The sequence below is a fragment of the Rhipicephalus sanguineus genome, chromosome 9 (assembly GCF_013339695.2).
Source record: "Rhipicephalus sanguineus isolate Rsan-2018 chromosome 9, BIME_Rsan_1.4, whole genome shotgun sequence".
In the NCBI taxonomy this organism is placed as follows: Eukaryota; Metazoa; Arthropoda; class Arachnida; order Ixodida; family Ixodidae; genus Rhipicephalus; species Rhipicephalus sanguineus.
The window spans coordinates 46694256-46713082 of NC_051184.2; the positions used below are offsets into that span (position 1 = coordinate 46694256).

At 48.9% G+C, this 18827-nt stretch overlaps 1 protein-coding gene across 6 annotated transcripts in view; it reads left to right on the top strand.

The window, feature by feature from the left end:
* LOC119404128 (uncharacterized) overlaps positions 1-18827 on the top strand; it is a 59158-nt gene that overhangs the window by 29793 nt on the left and 10538 nt on the right. Inside the window, exons 2-6 of one of the 6 annotated variants that reach the window (XM_037670729.2) lie at positions 5544-5648; positions 8038-8109; positions 9220-9270; positions 11111-11164; positions 11492-11669. The exons of 1 other annotated variant lie outside the window; for it this stretch is intronic. In XM_037670729.2, the coding sequence (XP_037526657.1) occupies positions 5558-5648; positions 8038-8109; positions 9220-9270; positions 11111-11164; positions 11492-11646 (423 nt within the window). In that variant the 5' untranslated portion in view covers positions 5544-5557 and the 3' untranslated portion in view covers positions 11647-11669. Of the gene's footprint in view, positions 1-5543; positions 5649-8037; positions 8110-9219; positions 9271-11110; positions 11165-11491; positions 11670-18827 lie in introns of those variants that run through there. 4 more of the 6 variants (XM_049419212.1, XM_049419214.1, XM_049419213.1 and 1 more) reach the window with 4 other exon arrangements.

Below are 18827 nucleotides of genomic sequence, written 5' to 3' on the forward strand. Positions count from 1 at the left end.
CTCGCATAAAATTCTCGAAACATGAAGAGACCTAAAGTGGCAATCTTTAATAGATCGAAGACTCCAATCTTAGTCTGAAACTTTTGTATTCAATTTACAAGAAGCAAACGGGAATCAATGCTTCGGATTACCTACAACCTGCGCATTATTAGCCCTACAGTTCGGATCACAGATTTGAAGTTCCTCCATACGACCCACAGGACCGATTTTCTTCAAAAATTCCTTTTTTCCCCAATACCATTTCCGAATGGAATGTGTCACGACCAGATTTGGTTGGTCGCAAGACTGCGAATTCGTTTTATGAATTTTCATGCCGCCCCCCCCCCCTCCCCCCCGCCCTTCGCGATAATGCCAACATAGGCACTGCGAGCAATGTTTCAAAAAAAAAAACTACATGTATACATTCCTGTGAGCGTTCAGGCAGCTGACACATGAAACTTATTTCCGATGCATTTCCTGTTTTTTTTTAGTACGGCTTCCGTGGTGGCGAGTGCGCTTAGGACGGCAGGTTGACCGGGCTGTAATGCTGGTCATCATTATAGCAGAGTTACAGGTGTTCCATGGTACACTACTAAGCTGCGCACTCTATTAAAACGGCATCATTATCACGGGACCTCGATGCAATGCACCTACGCTGAGTGTTACATCTTCTGTGTGGCACCGTATGTCAGGACAAGCTCCCGTCTGAAATCAACACAAACAGATCGCAGTCTTCCACGTGGGCAGAAAGAAACCAACCACCTGCTTGAATCTCCTGCGCACACCCACGGAAAGAGCTTAGACGGTTGTTGTTGCACGGTGTCACGCAGAAGCCGTCACTGCACTACATTTTCGCGTTGAACCCGTGACCCCTTCTCGAAGCAATCCCCGCAGCCAGGCCACTACACTAGCTGCCCTGCCGGATCGGTCGGGTGCGAAACGGTTGAGCCATCCCTAAGCTCCGCTAAGCCTATCGCTGACCGTTGGTCGGGTCAGTCGGAGCCGCTCCACGCAGAAGAGCCAAGATCTGACTACATAGCGGGGGGCCATGGCGGCTTTGTTTCTCTTGCGTGGATTCTGCTTGAATGCGTAACGAGCTGCTCTGCTGATTTGGATACGCCCCTTGACTCTTGCTACAGCTTGCTACGGGATTCGTAGACGAATCCCGTATGGTCACCGTTTGTAGGTGGGTGGACACCGCGGAAGAGAGGAGAGGAGTGAGTGGCGCAGGGGCTTCGCGAAAGACGGGTATATAAGGGACCATGTCCCTGGTAGACAGTAATCTGGGATACGTGCAGCAAACGTCGTCTTCCAGCTCCCCGGTATTTGAAGTCGAAGTGTGGTGAGCCTCTGGCCTCCGCTTTTCGGGACGAACGGGAGAGAGACTTGGTGAGTTTGTGCAGCGTCGCTTGTGTTAGACTTAAGGATCTCGGGTACAGACGTTGTTTTGTACTAATCTTCCTAAGGAAATTGGCACTTAGCAATTGGATCCGTATTTTCCCAAGTCGCAAACGTCGTTTGCGTGGTGCAGCTTGGTGGGCCGTAGATGAATAAGTTAAAGCCATTTTCAGAATTCGGGACGAGAATCATGATAATTATATACAGCAGACTACCACAGCCGAATATTAGCGTTGTGCCTTAACCTTCGTATGCTTGGAGAGGGAGGTTGCCCGCCAAGAGCTCTCTCTACAGGCCGAGGATGCTCCGAGTGCAACTACGCACTGTACACACGCGGGGAAACAGAAAGAATGCGGGCCACCGTTCCTGACACGAGAGACAACGTCGGAAGAGCCTTCGCGCTGGCGGCAGGCGTCAGGGTAACGCTCGCAGAAATAACGGCGCGGCGGGGGTACACAATATGTTGATTATTGATAGCTGATCCTACAGTGCGGAGTAAAAGGCTTGACCACTAGGACGCGATGAATGGCCCTCAATGTTTCGAAGCCCACTACCATATTTTATACAAGTTCAGCAGCGCGTGTGCTTGTGCATAAATGAAACAACTTTATTTCAAAATACGGCTAGTAGTTGGTCCTGGCCAGACCGCTCAGATGGAGGACGGAAGACCTTGTCTTCCGGTAGCCTCCATGGCCTGCTGGATAGCTCAGGTTTGGTGCTGTAGATCGGAGCTAAACAGCGTGTTCCGCCATCGCCCTCGGTTGGGAGATATGCTCGTTAACTAGAGCTCAAAACAAATTTGTTGAGCTACAGCAATGTTCTAACGTAACATTTGAGGTTAAATGGAAAACAATAACAGACGACCAACTTCTGTACCTCAATTTCATGCTGTGGCTTCGAAATAAAAAAAGAAATACTCCGTTTACTAATTGTGCTTTACGCTCCAGCTGATCACCGGCGGCGAGTTAAAGGCCACCCCAAATGTCCTTCTATCAACCTCACCAAAGCCGAAAATTCTCTTCCCTGTTTGAATGGCCTGCAAGAAGAAAAAAGAAGAATAACTTTATTGATAAGAGTTTGGGGTAAGGGGTCATGGGCTCAGTGGGCTGGGCTTGACCCAAGCGAAGGGCTCCACTGGCTACTGCCGCCTGTCTGACGTGACCCAGAAGCGATAGCGGCACCTCCGGGTCCGAGCTGGCGAGCCGTGCTTTCCATGGCTCGAAAGTGTTAGACCAGGGATGTCAAACACGCTGCCCGGATACTTTTCGTTAGCGGCCCGGCCCGCACATGACTATCTTCGTCCGACATTTCCTTTTTGTTTTCTTAGTAAGGATGTCCGTGAGCTAGGCCCGTAGGGAGGATTTTTTTTCGGAGGGGGGGGGGGGGGGGAGGCACTTGCTGAAAACCTTGACTATTTGATAAAAGCACCTATCCTTATTATTTATTTTTGATAAAAACACCTACTTCACGTTTTTATTTGTCTACGGGTCCCGTGAGCTAGACGTGACTGGTCTCAAGCAATCTATTCATGTGGCCACCACGTGTTGAAGCATAAGCGTGGAAAAAACAATTGGCGAAGCTTGCACTTGGCCGCGCAAGGCTTTGAAACAGCAAAGCTGGTCGATTCAAGAGGTTTACTTGGCGTTGCACTTGGTTTTTTCCTTGCCTCTTCTTGACTAGCATATTGTGGATCTTGCCTTGGTCGCCGGTTCGCTTCAAGTTCTCTAGCTGAGTAGGCTGGATCTTCTCGTCGACAACGGATACGCTCTCGTTCAGCAGCACACCGAGCCCCGCAATATGAAGCTTCTTCCTCGGGTGTACGGATCTTCTTTGGTCGTCCCATGGCTTTAAACTGGCATGGGATGCTATGCGCGGTGGTCTCCATGGCAGAGCGCGGCTTTACATGACGTCACGCCAGCTGTGCTCGGCGGGGCGCGGAGAGCTTTTTTTTTTTTTTTGCGATACCACTGCCGTCTATACAAGGCTATGCTATGCCCTACTAGCATGCCTGGATAGCCGAGTGGGTAGGAAGCTCGCCTTCGGATCGAGGGTTGTCGGCCTCGAATCCCGCCATGGCAAGATTTTTTTTTTCGGCAAGAATTTATCTCCTCTTTTTCTTTATATCTTTCTTTTTTTCTGTCTCTCTGTTTCTTTCGCCCTTTCTCTCTCTCTGTAGTCGTTCTGTCACCCATCAGCGTTATTACAGGCCATCCCGGAGCGGTGAGTAGTGGGATTTGCCCGAATTCTGTGGCACATACCCGTTCATAATGATGATAGTTTTTTGCAACACCACTGCAGTCTTCATGGTTTGACTAACAGCTTTGCTTTAAAACTAACATTTTAGTATCGGCGTCCAGATTTCAGCCATTCTGCAGATTGCTATCGATGTTTATCGAATCCTGACTGCAAGTCCCCTGCAGAAATGAGCCATATGTGAGATATGGGAAAGGCTTCCTTTCAAATGGCAATGTTAGCTGTGATTAGCCGTGTTCTTGTTCAAGCCTCCTCTCCTCTCCGCTTCCACCTTCTTCACTTCCCCGGCTCTTGTTTGACTTCATTTGGTGAATGCGGCCCGCTGGCTCAGGTGAGTTTGAGACCCCTGTGTTAGGCACATTAAATTGACCTAAATAGGTATTATCTGTGTTAGCAACCACACGAAATGTAGTGAAGCGATGGCGAGCCGCCATACAACGGACAGGCGTGCCGATACAGCGTCGAAAAAATTTTTTTATTGTTTTGTAAGTTTGGAAAGACCCATGTTTGAATCCTACAGATATCTATGACGTCCTCCCCTCCGAACGATTCGTGTGTGTGTGTGTAGCGGGCGGGGGGGGGGCTGTATTTTCGTCGCTTACCCAGCTGGTGAGCAAGAAATTCGCGAGGGGCGTATTTGGGCAAGTTCGAGTGTGAGTGGTTTTCTTAATTGTCACGAAGTGGCATTAACAGGCAGCAACCTTGAGGCAGCCTTTTCCCCCAGTTTTTCACTCTTTTCTGGCACTCTTTGCCGCTGCATACGACAATGCAGTTGATCAAGAGCCTTCACAGTCAGAAGCAACTTCTGAGTCATTTTCTTTCTTTTTTTCCTTTTGACGCGCAAGCGCTCCATGAAACCCATGAACTAGAAATGAGAGGGTCAAGCGTCACCTTAAGGGAATGCTGACCACCTGCAGCCATGGTTGCCCGCAGCCGATCTTAAGCAACTATTCTCGTTCTTGGCTCTCCCACTCCTGAAAATTTCACACCGACCTTGTTCCTAATTCGCGCGCTTTTTTATCCCCGCAGTGGTCCTATAACAGGACCTCCGAGACCAGGCCCGCCATTCCGCGTGCTGCCAAAGCTCAGAGGACATGCGCGAAATCCCCTCGTTTCCTTCCGTCTCCGAGCGATGGCTCTCGTTTCGCGGCGGTGATGTTATGGGAACCGAGCGCTTTGCGTTAGTTGTGTGGTTTTAATTTGAAATGATACATAAGCAGAAATTTGTACTGGATAAGAATTCATTTAAGTATCACCATACAGATGGCATGTACAATGGCGAGCAATATGAGATGGAACCCTGAAACTACCTTTTAAAGGTGATAGCGGCTAGACGCGCAGCTGGCAAGCGCAAGAGAGTTCATAATACTAAATACTATACCAGAAAGGTATCTCTTGCAATTCAGTACGTGAATTATTGTTTATTACACATTTTTTAGATTAGGAGATTTAAGCGTAGCTGGGCCTTTCATGTGAGGCTATAAAGGACGGACGGCAAATTTTAAATATCGTAGCGAAATCAGAACCCATCAAAGGATAGTACGCTCGAAGGTGGTGGAGAAATGAGACGCTTTAGATTAGAAAACCTGCGTGCTCAACACCTGTTTTTCCATTAAATTTTACTCTTTGAGTTAGGCTACAACCTTTTTCAGCTCAACACATTTGCCCGACGTCGCTTTACCACTGACTCAGGTTTTACAGTCTTGCTTTCACTGTTGGCTTGTGGTACTTAATGAATGCTGTAAAACAGGGAAGACATATCTTGAAACGTTTGCTGTATGATCTGAATAAACAACTCGCGCCACGTTCATCCACTAATGACGTCATAATGAGTGAATTTCAAGCGCATGCAGCCTCGTTTCACATCCAGCGCCTTGTCTCACTTCTTTAAACTATACTGTGCACTGACAAAGGTGCTGCCATCACGATGGGAAACGTCCAACTGCCTGCCAGCGGCCGGAGAACTCTCCAGGCGATGACCATGGTGCTGATGGCCCTGGAGTTCATCCTCGCCAACGGTAATTGCCTGCCGCGCTCACACACAATATATAAGTACCGATTCATACATCGAAAGTGTAGATTGAGTAATAGCAACGGCTAGAGAGTAAACATACTTGACATGCTGATACAGGTTAAGCTTTAAGGTTCGTTCACACCTCCGAATAGCACCGGTCGAGCCACCGAGTTAGGCGCAAATAGCCGCTTCGGTCGCAAAGCCACTGCTTTGACTCAGTCACGTGCTGCTCGATCTTGCAGTCGCGCGACTGTGGTCGCAGTTCTCTGGACCAATCAAATAGGCAGGAGCAGGGCGCTAGCTTATTTTATAGGGCAATGACAATGCAGGTATATGTGAATTCTGTGTGGCGACGGGTACAGGTCGCACACAGGTGTGAACATTGGTCAGCCTGAGCCGCTTCCCGGTCGCCAGTCGCAAATGGTCGCGCGTCCGGTGCTAGTCGCAAGTGTGGATGAGCCTTTAGAAAAAGAAAGCTGTCATCAATTGAGTGGTTGCTTTTAGAGGCCAAAAAGTACAGTTGACTTGTGAGTTAAGAGGCGGTATGTTGTTCGGGTTTAAATTTGGATCACTTAAACTCATCCATAACGTAAAAAAAAAAAAATATCACCGTACCACCATTCTTTATCGAAATGCGGTCGTCATGGGAACGAATCGAATTCTCGACTTCCATACCCAACGGAGGAACGTTGGGTATAGGGTCACTGCGATGGGTCAAGTGATCAGGCGCCGAAGGGAATCAAACGGGGAAGTATTTTCCACGATTCAAAAGAAGGCATAATGAGAAACCAAGACGAATACAACGTATAACACATAGGCCAGAATTTTCATCGCTTCCAGGGGGTAGCCATCTTCGATGGGGGGCTGCTTATCACATGAAACGGACGACCACGATAATGTCCGGCCCTGTACTTATCGCATGCTGGCTGCGCTGGCCGAGAGTGTTGGCTCGCCATCAGCTATGACGTAACAAAGCCCACAGTCTCTAGCGCTAGCCGCGCTTACCGATGATAACTGGGATCAGGATTGGTGCATGCTTGCTCTAAACGTGGATGCGAGAGTAGAAATAATCTGGCCTATACGCGCCACCAACTTGATAGTAGAGCGAAAGTGTTTGGTGTTCCCGTTAACGACGGATCACACAGACAGTCTCATGTACACTCAACGTATCACGAAGTTCGTGCACCCCTAGCTCTTAAAAAAAAGAACTGGCCTTGCTGTTAAATGTCGTAGACTACGCACGCAGACAACTCTTCTATTTTGTCGTTACCGTCTTTCCCCGCAGGATATCGTGAGTCAGCCGTCCTGCATTCCACTAAAGTTAGAACTTACCCAAAAAAAAAAAAATATCGAGCGAAACGCTGCCTATTTATCTGTTAACGCAGACTGCAGCGCGGTTTCCTTTTGGTTACATACGCTGTACAGGGTGTCCCAAATATCACGCAGCCACGGTTTAAAAACAGAGGAACGTTCGTTACGCAAAGCACACCTAGTACATGTCGTTCTCAGTGTACTGTGGTAGCCACTACTAATTTTTCGTTAATGAGGTTTAGTTAATTAGTCATAATTATGTTTCTAACTCGACAAGTACTCACCTAATCATTAAAATGTCAATAAGGCATATTTAGGCATGCTCAAATAACATCTAACTGCGTTATTTCCAGCCGTAATAGACGCCGTAATAGACTGGCCGTAATAGACGCAACAGTACCACGGCCCGTATGGTGCATCACGCCAATTTTGTGACGCCCCACTCAGCAGTGTGACTGCGACACACTTGCTGTGGATTTGCACAGGGCTACTACATTCGCCACCTCCGTGCAACAGGCCTCGGGCCTGACAGACTGCCCGACCTTGATCGCTGGATTCCCGGGCCGTTCCACGGTTCACTCTTACACTTCCTAATATCTGTACTAATAATAATACCTGGGGTTTAACGTCCTAAAACCACGATATAATTATGAGAGACGCCGTAGTGGAGGGCTCCGGAAATTTCGACCACCTGGGGTTCTTTAACGTGCACCTAAATCTAAGTACACGGGCCTCAGACATTTTCGCCTCCATCGAAAATGCAGCCGCCGCGGTCGGGATTCGACCCGCGACCTTCGGGTCAGCAGTCGAGCGCCACAACCACTAGACCACCGTGGCGGGGCTACTATCTGTACGTGCATCTATGACACCGCATTGTACTAAGCCTGAGGGCAGACTTTCGAAATTAAAAAAAGAAAGTGTACCGGCGCAAAAAGAAAGATGACCGACGAACGAAGAAACAAACAGACGGGCAAGAAAATGTCTGATACAAAGTCGCATCTAGGTGAAACAACACACCAACGACCTAGCAGGCGCGAATGAGCATATAGAGAAATAAATTAAAAAAAAAAACATTTTCGCAGCTCTTCTGGAGGATGAAATGGCCGCCCTCTCTTCCTCCGGGTCCACGTGGAAGGAACCCGAGAAACGAAACAGTGAGTATCCGACCGTGTTTACTACCGCGGCTCGCCTAGAAAAACACATGTAACCTAGGGTCAGTGTATAACGCAGCTCGGTTTTCATCAAGTCTTTACAGCAGTGAGTTTTATATGGGTTGTGTTGGCTGTACCCAAGTGCTTGCGCGTGTTAAAAGTCTCTTCGCTGGACCGCTACTGGAAGTTTTCATTTCCTTGTTAGTCTAAACCCAGCGCAGAGTTGCCAACAGGCAGCTACGGAGGCTAACAGTTCCTTTCTCAATTTTTGCTTTTTATGTATATATCTCTCTCTCATATTACTTGCGCGGGTACACCCTACGTGACATCAGTTTGATGAAAAGGGGTATAGTTACAGAAGGTCTCCTGAAAAAAAAAAAATCCAGGAGTGGCCTCTACACAGGGTGGTGCGTCTGGTGCCTTAGTTCGAATGATCACACATAGAAGGCTTGCAGTGACGTCACTGAAACACCCACGGCGGATTACCAACAATGTAGGGCACGAAGTTTGTGATTTGACGCTAATGTTATCAGTAAATCGCACGCATCTTCTTTCGTTGTACATGTACAGAGTACAAAAAACGTTATTGATGCGACCTTGCCGTAATCAAATCAGCCATGTTGGAGTACCAGTACGTTAAGAGCTTGCGTCCATGAAGTCGCGTGCAAGCTATCAGTAGTTATTCCAACACGCAATATATACAATAAGTGTTGAAAGATATAAATATCGCATAAAAAATTGCGCCGCGTGGATTCTAGGAATCCCTGTGAACGAAATCGAACGTGGTGGGGCTAAAAAACAAAACAAAAAAGAAAAATCCTCACGTGACAAGAAGTTTCGTTGAGTGGTCGTTTAAACTTCTCATTCCGCTTGTGCTTATCGCGCTGTTCGTTTGCTTTGTATTTCGATCTAGCTTTTGCTTCGTACAATGTATTCATGTGGCGTAAACGGCTACATTTCAGAAGACTCAGGACCCGTACTTACAAAAGAAATGCTCTGACGTTAGAATAATTATGAATGAAAAATTGTAGCCGATTTGGACGTCAGTTGTATTAGTATTACCATTGCTATATATTGCAATATGCTTCTTTATTTATCTTTCCTTTTTTTCAGCGTGGTGGTCCAAGCGAGCCAATGCGAAGGATGCCGGTAAGAGGACCAATGGTAATCAGCCTTTTCGATTTCACTCAGTTCCGCAGTTGACAAGAGAGGGCCACGTCCCCTGGTGGCCAGCGTTAACACTTACAATACACTCAGTGACTGTTACGTAGTAACACCGATACTAAGAAATTCCTGTTGTCACTACGCCAGGTCACGTGAGGACAAAAAGTGGCCTGGAATCTACCAGGCTTGTGGTATATGCGTTTCCAAAAAATCCTGAATTTCGCTGTACTATCACCCCTTGACAAGGATAATCTGCCTAGTAATTTCGTTAAAGATAAATGCGTGTGTAGGAGATCTTAGAATCATGTCTTATACCAGCTACTTCTTGCTTATTAAGAAATCACAACAGTATCAGTGAAACTTAATCGTCACAAGCGCACGAAGAGTAATAAAATACAATGTGAAGATAAGGACGGATTGCGCCAACGCATGCGCTGTTTGCAGCTGCGGTGATGGCTCAATGGTCGCTTTGCTGAATGTTACGATGACGTTGGTTCGATTGCCGGGCGCGGCAGTCTCATTTAGATATGGCAGAATAGATGTAGAAAAAGAGAAAAAAAAACATCCGTGCAGATTTAGACTTCGGTGCGCGTTAAAGAACCCCAAGTGGGGAAAATTATACAGAAGTCACCGCCCCTAAGGCGTGTATCGTAAACATCTCGCGGCTTTGACACGTAAAGCTACAAATTCATTTACATTAATGAGATGTTCCCGGAAGGTTCAAGTAAGCCTATTGTATCGTCACAACAAACACACAAGGCCTAGCAGGCGATCGCAAGAAACCCTCGCAACAATCGCGACAAGTCTATTTTGCTGGATTAAAATATATTTAAGTACCCACACCCGTATTTCACAATAAACAGATAACTAATGACCATGCTTTAAAACAAAAGATAAACGAACTGCAATAATCTCGATTATTAAGGAGACGGAATTTGAAGAGGCACCTAAGCATGCCTTTAGCATTTGCCCGTGAAGCACCGGAAACGCTGCACCGATTGTCTCTCGCTACACGACGTTAATGAGTCTGAATAAAAATGAATTACTGAGAGAGTTGGAAAATGTTAATAACGCACAGCACAAAAGGAGATATTCGAGAGCAAGAAATCTTCCCTACTTCCTTGTATATGTCCTTTCGCGCTAATTAGTAATTTAGGTGTAATTAGCGGGGTAGTAGCCACGGAAGACACTAGGCGAACGTATAGGGTGTCGCATAAGAGAAGCCACTTAGCGGCTTCAAAAAACAAATGTAGGTAACACGCCACACTATAGAAAGGCTGCAGGGGCGGCGTGAGGATTTACTTAAGGGGGGGTGGGGGGGAGGGCTCACCCACATGTGAGTAGCTTAGGATGGGGGGGGGGGGGATTGCAGCCCCGTCCTTACCCCACCCCGTCTTTCCCGGTGCTGCTCCTGAAGCCTTGGAGTCGTAATTAGGTGTGTGAAGTGACTGACGTGTACTGCTGCCTACCGTGAAATGCTGCAGCTAACAAGGGCTGAAAAGGCGTCCCAGCTGAGCCATTTCCATAAAGTTTGAGGACGTCGTCATCGACCGTCGTATCGCTGAGTAACTATACCGCGCTGCTGCGCTCTAGGTCATGAGTTCGATACTAAATTCAGCGGCCGTATCTTACCACGCATTCGTTGCACGTTGAAGAACACTAAAGCGATTGAAAGTAGTACGGGGTCTTCCCCACCCCCTTCTGAGCATTCATAATCTTTTATTTTTATGAAAGTAGTACGGGGTCTTCCCCACCCCCTTTTGAGCATTCATAATCTTTCATTTTTATTTTTTTTCTCCTTTCACGCTGCCATCGTGTCTTCGCTCAATCACGTCGGCAGAGCCAAGTCTCGAACTGGATCTACCTCTTTGCGCCCTCGTGGTTTCTGCGGCTGGTAAGTACTGCGACAGCACAAGTTACTGAGTCCATAAAGATAAGCATCTCAAACAGCTGAAAAACGTCTTGAAAGTTACACGGACGCCATTGACTTCAAGAAAAACTCACAGGATAACTTATGCATTCACCTATGACGATTCAAAGGCGAAAGCCATCTCCTCCTTTTTCGTAGTCGATGTATTGATCTAGACGCGGCATTGCCAGGGGCCAAGAATCCGCCACAAAACATGCGAGGAAACGCCCAGTTATTCGTTTGCGTCGACGATCGTCGGCGATCGTTTCTTCGTGATTCACTTAAGCGCCTTTTTCGCCATGTTCGCTGCAGGTTGCTACGTGGAAACCTGCGTGCCCCTGGTGTTCGAGTGCGGCCGCACCTCGGATAACAAGTCCGGCTACGCCAAGTGCCGCAGCGTGCACAGCGCCTGCCTCGCCCAGTGCGTCCGGAACCTCAACAGAGTCGGCGCGAACCTCCAGAAGTGACTAGCCCCTAAGGGTTAAAACAATTGAAGAAGAAGAAGAAGAAGACTGCACGGCGAGCCAATAAAACTCTGGCACTGAATGGCGCAACCCTCACATGGCGTGCGACTCCATCCCGTCTTTTCTTTTTCGTTTTTTTCCCTTCTATTCTGCAATGAATGACGAATGGTCACGAAACCAAGCGTGTCTCTTGCATTGCTTCTGGCTTTGGTTTCCTTCACATCGCTAGCCGTTTATTCTTTCGACACAAATTTGCATCTAATAAATTTTCTCCGTGACTTCAAAGTGCAGGCAGTGTTCATTTATCAAGAAAAAAGTCACAGTTTCGCCGCAACGGCGAAGCAATGATTGCGATAGCAATAAATTGTAATGTAACGCTAAGAATGCAAAGCAGCTCGAAATTGCCAGCGCGTCGCTCGAGCCCAAAGAACGCACACAGGACCAGCGCGAACTAATGCGTCACAGCTCGACACTTGAAGCGCACTGCTCAAACATAAAGCAGGACGCACGAAACAAGCGAACAGGTACACACAAGATGAGCGCGAACTAATTATCACAGTTGTTACTTATTTCTGTTTGTACAGCGCGCTCCTTTCGCAAACGCGGCCGCTGCAGCGAGCGAAGCGAAGCATCCCGCCGGCCGCCCCTTCTGTCCTTGAGATAAGCGCACGAAAGCGACGACGCCCTGTAGAGCTACAGTAGAGCGAACAGCAACGGAGTTCGCAGGGGCGGGGCGACGATCTTTAAAGCGCGCAGGCCATTAAGAAAGCATGCTGAATTATATGGTGTATATAAATAGCTCGCCGTAGCAGGCTGAGAGGACGGTGCTGTCGTGGCCTAACGTCTAACGCGGCGAGCTGGAAAGCGAGAGGGGCGCCCGTTCAATTCCGCGCGTCGGAAAGAATTTCTTAATTATTTTCTTTGTCGCCTTTCTATATATATACATACTTATATATATATACGGTGAATGACGGCAACGGGGACGGACATTTTCCAGCCGAGACTGTCCATATAATTGCTATCGCAATAAAACAAAGAAATTGAGAAAAAGCGCGTACGTTATAGGTAATAAAAGTGTGAACATATGATTATTAAATTTTAATTTTTATTCGTGTTGGATGCGGAAATCGCAATATGGCGAATTCAGCATTGTTTCATCGTTCAGCTAAAAGATGTTACATGTTTGAGATTTCGTGATGCTTCCTTCATACCACACTCATGACTGCAAGAACCTCGGGACAAGTTTAAAGCTCAAAGCATAGTGGTAATTATATGCCACTGTACTTCACTGCTCGTTCGAACCGCTTGGTTTATTTCCGTCGGCCATGCATTTAATTGAGACCAGTTCACAGATATAGTCCAGCAATGGAGTTTTCTTGTCAATCACCTAAAGCAACCACGGCTTAGACGGGTTGCAGAATTGGATAGCATGGGCATGAAAAGGCTTTGGAAACATCTGAACGTAGCGGCATCTCTGGTCGGTGACGGCGGTGGCCTGCCGTAACTGAATGGGAAATGGGTGAAAAAAATCGCACCGCTTCAAAAAAGATAGTTATCAAAAACGACTCCCCATTCTACACAGCAGAGACTTATTTGAACATTCTGGTGAAATTACAGTGTCGGACTACAAGCCACGCGGCTTCCCAGAGTTTAATATTTCATTATGGGGCCCCATGTGTTTCTAATGGGCGGTGTTCAATTGTCTCGGGAAGCCACACGCTTTGTAAGTGCGATACTGCAATTTTATCAAACTGTTCCAGTGGGTCTCTGTTGCACGTAACCCGGAGTTGTTTTTGATAACTAGCTTTTTTCACAAGATACGATTTTTTTTCGCCTATTTTCTATTCAGTTATGGCAGGACGCCGTTGCTGCCGCCGAGAGATGGCGCCTAGCACAGATGTCCCCTAGAGTTACTGTATATGCTACCCATGTCCCCAAATCCTGGGAATGGCATTCTGTGTAGGTAAGCATGCAGCGCATCCCGCCAATACAAACGCGCCTCTGTGTAGGTTGGTCGGTTACAGCTTGCCACTACTACGCAACGGGATCTTACACCGTGAACCGCATAGGCGTGCGCAGGGTACCCCTTCAGGGGGGCAAAGGCGGGCGAAGGTTCATCGCTGCGCCTCCCTCTTCTCTGTCCTCGTCTCGTTCGCATTGAGCTTCTATCACATCTCACCAAGAAGGCCAAGCAGTCATCTTAGTTAGCCATATAGAAAACAAGACCGAGTGTCGTGCGAAACGCAGAGGCGTATACCACGCGAATTTCCGTACTATATTGCTCTGCTGCTTGTCGGGATCAGCAACAACGCCGCCACATATAATCACACGCCAACACGGGAGGTATTTGCTCCCTCGCACGTCGAACAGTACGCACGCGCCTAGACTACCGTACAGATTAAGAGTTTGAACGTGGTATATAGTACGAGTTCGACCATCCCTGCAGCGAGCAGTCGCAATATCCTGGTATACGTCCTATTAGGTTTACAGTAGCTCATCATCGAGCGAACGAGGCTCCGTGGCCATGGCGCGGGTTATAAAGGCCAATCTAGAGCGTTTCGTTATATAAACTCCAGGCTCGTATAAGCTATACGTCTACGCCGGTCAAGCGCGCGGCTTATATTGCGTGGCATAGAGATCAAACTCCCGGCTACAAACTTTCCCTCCCCGCTTTATTCCTCCGACGGCACCTCTACAGCAGCACCACAGGCTTCGGATCAAGGATAAGTGGAGAGAGAGAGAGAGAGAGAGAGAGAGAGAGAGGAGGGGGGCATCGACGAACGACCCCGGCGCCAAGCTGTCAGTCTTTGCCAGCCCGCCAGATGAATGCGTCGTAAATGTTTACAACCTCGCGCACGCGAGGCGGTTTTTGGCAGTCGGTTTCTCCCTAGATCATGCAGGAGCTTAGCGTCTACAATTGGTTCCCACACCGATGTCCCCGCGACTGCCCATGCTGGCGCGTCGTGGCGACAAGGCGTATAGTATACCGTATTGGTTCTGCGTCCGCTTTAATTTTGGGCCCCTACTCGGCCCTCCCCACACCCCGGCCTGTCGTACAGCCGTCTCGCCGTTCGTACACTGACCGCTGCGCGGCCGTAAAGAGAGAGAAAACGCGTTCTGTTGGGCCCTCCTCGCCTACCCTCTTTTGCTGACCACGACGTGAGATGATTGCCGTCCATCTTACACGCTGTCCTACTGGGATGCCTCGCTTCACTTCAAGCGAGACGTACACGCCGAGGTCGTACAGGGCGGCGACCGCTACTCATCAGCGCGCGGACTCTTTCAAACAGAGCAGCAAGGCTGCTAATATCGCCGTTGAATGGTACTGAATAGTGTGCAAGACCATTCGTTTCTGGCTCAAGAGGAACGGTTGACAAATGTTAAGAAGATACACCGTCCCTCATGCATTTTCCTAAGACGACTCGAAGGCGTAAGCCATCTACTTCCATTTCTTTACAACCGATTGTACTTTCTTGCCTTCTATTTTATTATTCTTATTGTATTTCCTTGCCATCTACCTCGCTTTCCCAAAGCCAACTTTTAAAGGAAAACGTGGCAGCATTGAACAAAGATAACTAGAAACCCCCCTGAAGTCTCAACCAACAGTCTCAACCTGAAGTCTCAATCCCCCCTTTTCGTCGCCTCACTAGGGCATTAGAAAGCTGACTCCGAAGCCAGATCCTTTTATATTTTGCTCCATTTTTTTTCTCTTTTTTTTTTCTTATGATTGAAGTGTACCTATAAAATATCTGCTTTGTAACACAATCTGTTCCTTTAAATACATATTTATTTAGACCCCCTACTAGCCAGTGGCTATGGGTCTAATCAGTGTTGTGTACTTTCATGTAATAAGAACTTGAAATAAAAAACGATTGATTGATTGATTGATTGATCCTGCAGGGGCCTCCCCTCTTTTTCTTAAGGACCGTAGCCAACGTAGCTGCCCCACGGGAAGTATCCTGGCTCCGGCCGTGGCTAACACAAAAAAATTACACCATCTCCCGCTAAAGGGGATCATGAGGCGATGCGAAGCCGGAGCACTTGCACGATCGTGTTCCGTTGGCGTTCGCTGGGCATGCTACCGACCTCAGGCATGCTAACGACCTCACGTCGTGGAACGCGAAGAGGAACGCTACGCGCGTCGTGTCTTCCCTCTAGCCTGGCCGCTAATTCTCACAGGGCGAGCGGGGAACGCGGTCGACAGACGCGCGAGAGGGGGGCAGCAATTTGGACCAACACCGGCTCTCCGGCTCAAATCGAGGAACGCCTACAACAGGCTGCCCTTCTGGTGGACACTTACGCCGCCTCTTGCGGCCTGGAGTGTTCCCCAACAAAATCGGCTCTTCTCTCGGTTTCCCGCCTACCATCACCCCAGATATTCCTCCCTTCCGGACCTGTTCCAGTAGTCCAAGACCTTCGGATTCTCGGGCTGTACCTCTCGTCCTCGCTGGACCCTCAGGGCACCATATCCTCTCTCCGACGCACCAGCGAACAAGTGAGTCGTATGATCCGGCGGGTCTCTACCAAGCGTGGCGGCCTCCGAGGGAGCCAGTCCCTCCGGTTGGCCCAAGCGTTGTGACCAGTCGGGTCCTCTATGCCCCACCCTACCTTCGCCTGCGTCGTCACCACGAACACCAACTAGATACTCTTCTCCGCTCCGTGTATAAGCGCGCGCTGGACCTTCCCATTGCCACTTCCAATAGCCGCTTTGCGGCCTTGGGGGTGCACAACTCCTTCGCGGAGCTGCGGGAAGCCCACCGCGTCAACCAACTTAATCGTCTTTCGCAGACGTCTTGCGGGCGCCGCCTGCTACACAGACTTGGCCTCAACACAATCTCCGACCCGGTACCCTCCATCCCCAGTACCGGAAATGTGGCGCCAGAAGTTATGGGTGGAGCCACTCCCCCGCAACATGGACCCCGAACAACCACTCCGGTCGAAGGCACGCGCGCACTGCTGCCCTTGAGGCGCGTCACTCCGATCGCCCCGGCGTATTTTATGTAGACATTTCGGGCCCTTCCCCCTCGGGTCACTACACGGCCGCTGTGATCACAGAAGGTCACCACGTCGACGGCCTCTCATTTAGAGCCGATAGTGCAACTCATGCAGAAGAGGTTGCCATCGCTTTGGCCGCCTCCACCCCCACCACTCACACTATCTTGACAGACTCGCGCTCAGCCTGTTCCCGATATATCCAGGGTTCCATCACCCCATTGGCTGCTCGTCTCCTTCAAGCCGCCTCCTGGCGCTTTAGCCCTCACTCCGTAAGAATAGTCTGGACTCCAGGCCACACAGGACTTCCCGGCAACGAGGCGGCGAATGCCGCTGCCCGCGCTTCTCTCTTCCGGGCCGCTGCCCTTCCATGTCCTGAGTCGGATCCTGGAAACTCGAGACTCACACGCTACCGTGATATTCTGGATTATTATACACTTCGCGTCGACTTTACCCTGGCCCTGCTCGCGGTCTGGCGAAAGCAGACGAACGAATACTACGCCGCCTTCAGACTAATACTTTCCTTAGTCCGGCGGTCGCCCGGCACTTCATCCCGGAAATCTCTGGCACGTGCCCGACTTGTCAGGTCCTCGCCGACACCTTTCACGTTGTGGCTTCGTGTCCTGCAACTCCACTTTCTTTCTCATCCCCCTTCCCCATCCCAACTAGAGAGGCTTGGGAGGAGTACCTGCTCGGCTGCTCCACCTTGGATGCGCAACGCTCCTTGGTGGCACGCGCCCGGGCAGCGGCCATCTCCAATGGCGTCCCGGACTAGGGACTGCCACTCAGGCACACAGCAGTTCTCTTGTGAATTTTCTTGAATAAAATGTTTACCACCACCACCACCACGTAGAAGAGGAGAGAGAGGGGGAGGGGACGCGCATGCGCTGGCGCTCATCGCGGCGTTGCGCAGGAGAAATGTTCGGCATGTCGAGCCCGAGTTTCAGAGAAGGAGTGGAGAGGGGGAAAGGGGAGAGGGGAAGTGGAGAGGGAAAGAGGAGGTGTGTGGAGAGGGTTTGCGCATGCGCAGTAAGGGTGGTGACGCCGCACACCACCACCACCACCACCGGTTTGAACTCCGCTATAAGATGCTTCGCATCTAAAACTCACAGGGTCCCTTATGCACTCAGCTACGACGACTGGAAGGCTGAAAGCCATTTTCTTTTTCTTCGTGGATGTATTGTTGCTGTCCCGCCACCCACCGAAAGCTTTCTGCACCTAACATGGCTTTCCGTTGCCTCCGGGATCGGGAGGCATCTCATCTAGCTTTGTACGGCCTCTGTGATCTGCCCAGCGATGACCCAGCTATGATGTCGTGCGTTGACATCATCATATGAAGTCACGTAACGTGACGTCACTGTGACGTCATCACATGATGATGATTTTTTGCATCACTCGTGTGAACGCCGACGGAAGACGCCGATGCGGGTTACCGGTCAATTTTTGCGTTTGATGAGGCATCTAACGCTTTTGCCTTTAAAACCGCCTCTGTGATTCAAAAGTATTCCTTAGTATTCAAAAGTATTCTTGAGTCAGCTTTTCACAGCGAGGCTGTTTAAGCTGTCGGTAACTTGAGCTCCGTCGTAAAAAAAAAACTATCATCATCATGAACCGGCACGCGCTCTCTTCGTTCTCTTCAGCTATCGATAACTTGTGCTCCGTCGTGAAAAACTCCTCGGGTGGGTGTGCGCCACAGGAATTGGGCAAACCCCACTACCATATGCAGTACGGGCGAGTCTGAGACGAAAACGAACACGTGAAAAGGAGAGAAAGAAAGAGATAGAAAGGAGGAAGAAGAGAAAAATAGAGGGAAATTAAGGGAATAATGACATAAAAAGATAAAAAGACAGAAAAACGTAGACAGAGAGAGAAACAAAGAAACAGAAAGAGAGAGAAAGAGAGAAAAAGACAGGGAAGCAAGTGAAACAAATATAGGAAGAGCGAGAAAGAGAAAGAAATATATACAGAGTTAGAAAGAAACAAACAGAAAGAAAGAGATACAAAAAAGAGATGCAAGAAACAGAGAGAAAGAGAGAGGAACAGAAGAGGAGAAAAAATAAAGATAAAAAAGGGAGGCCGCCCCAGCTCTGCTCTTCCTTCAGACCACTAGTGCGAAGCTGCCGTATTTTTTTTTTTCTTTAGTGAAACTAGGAGAAGTCCACGCACATTCACACGCCACGATCTAATGACGC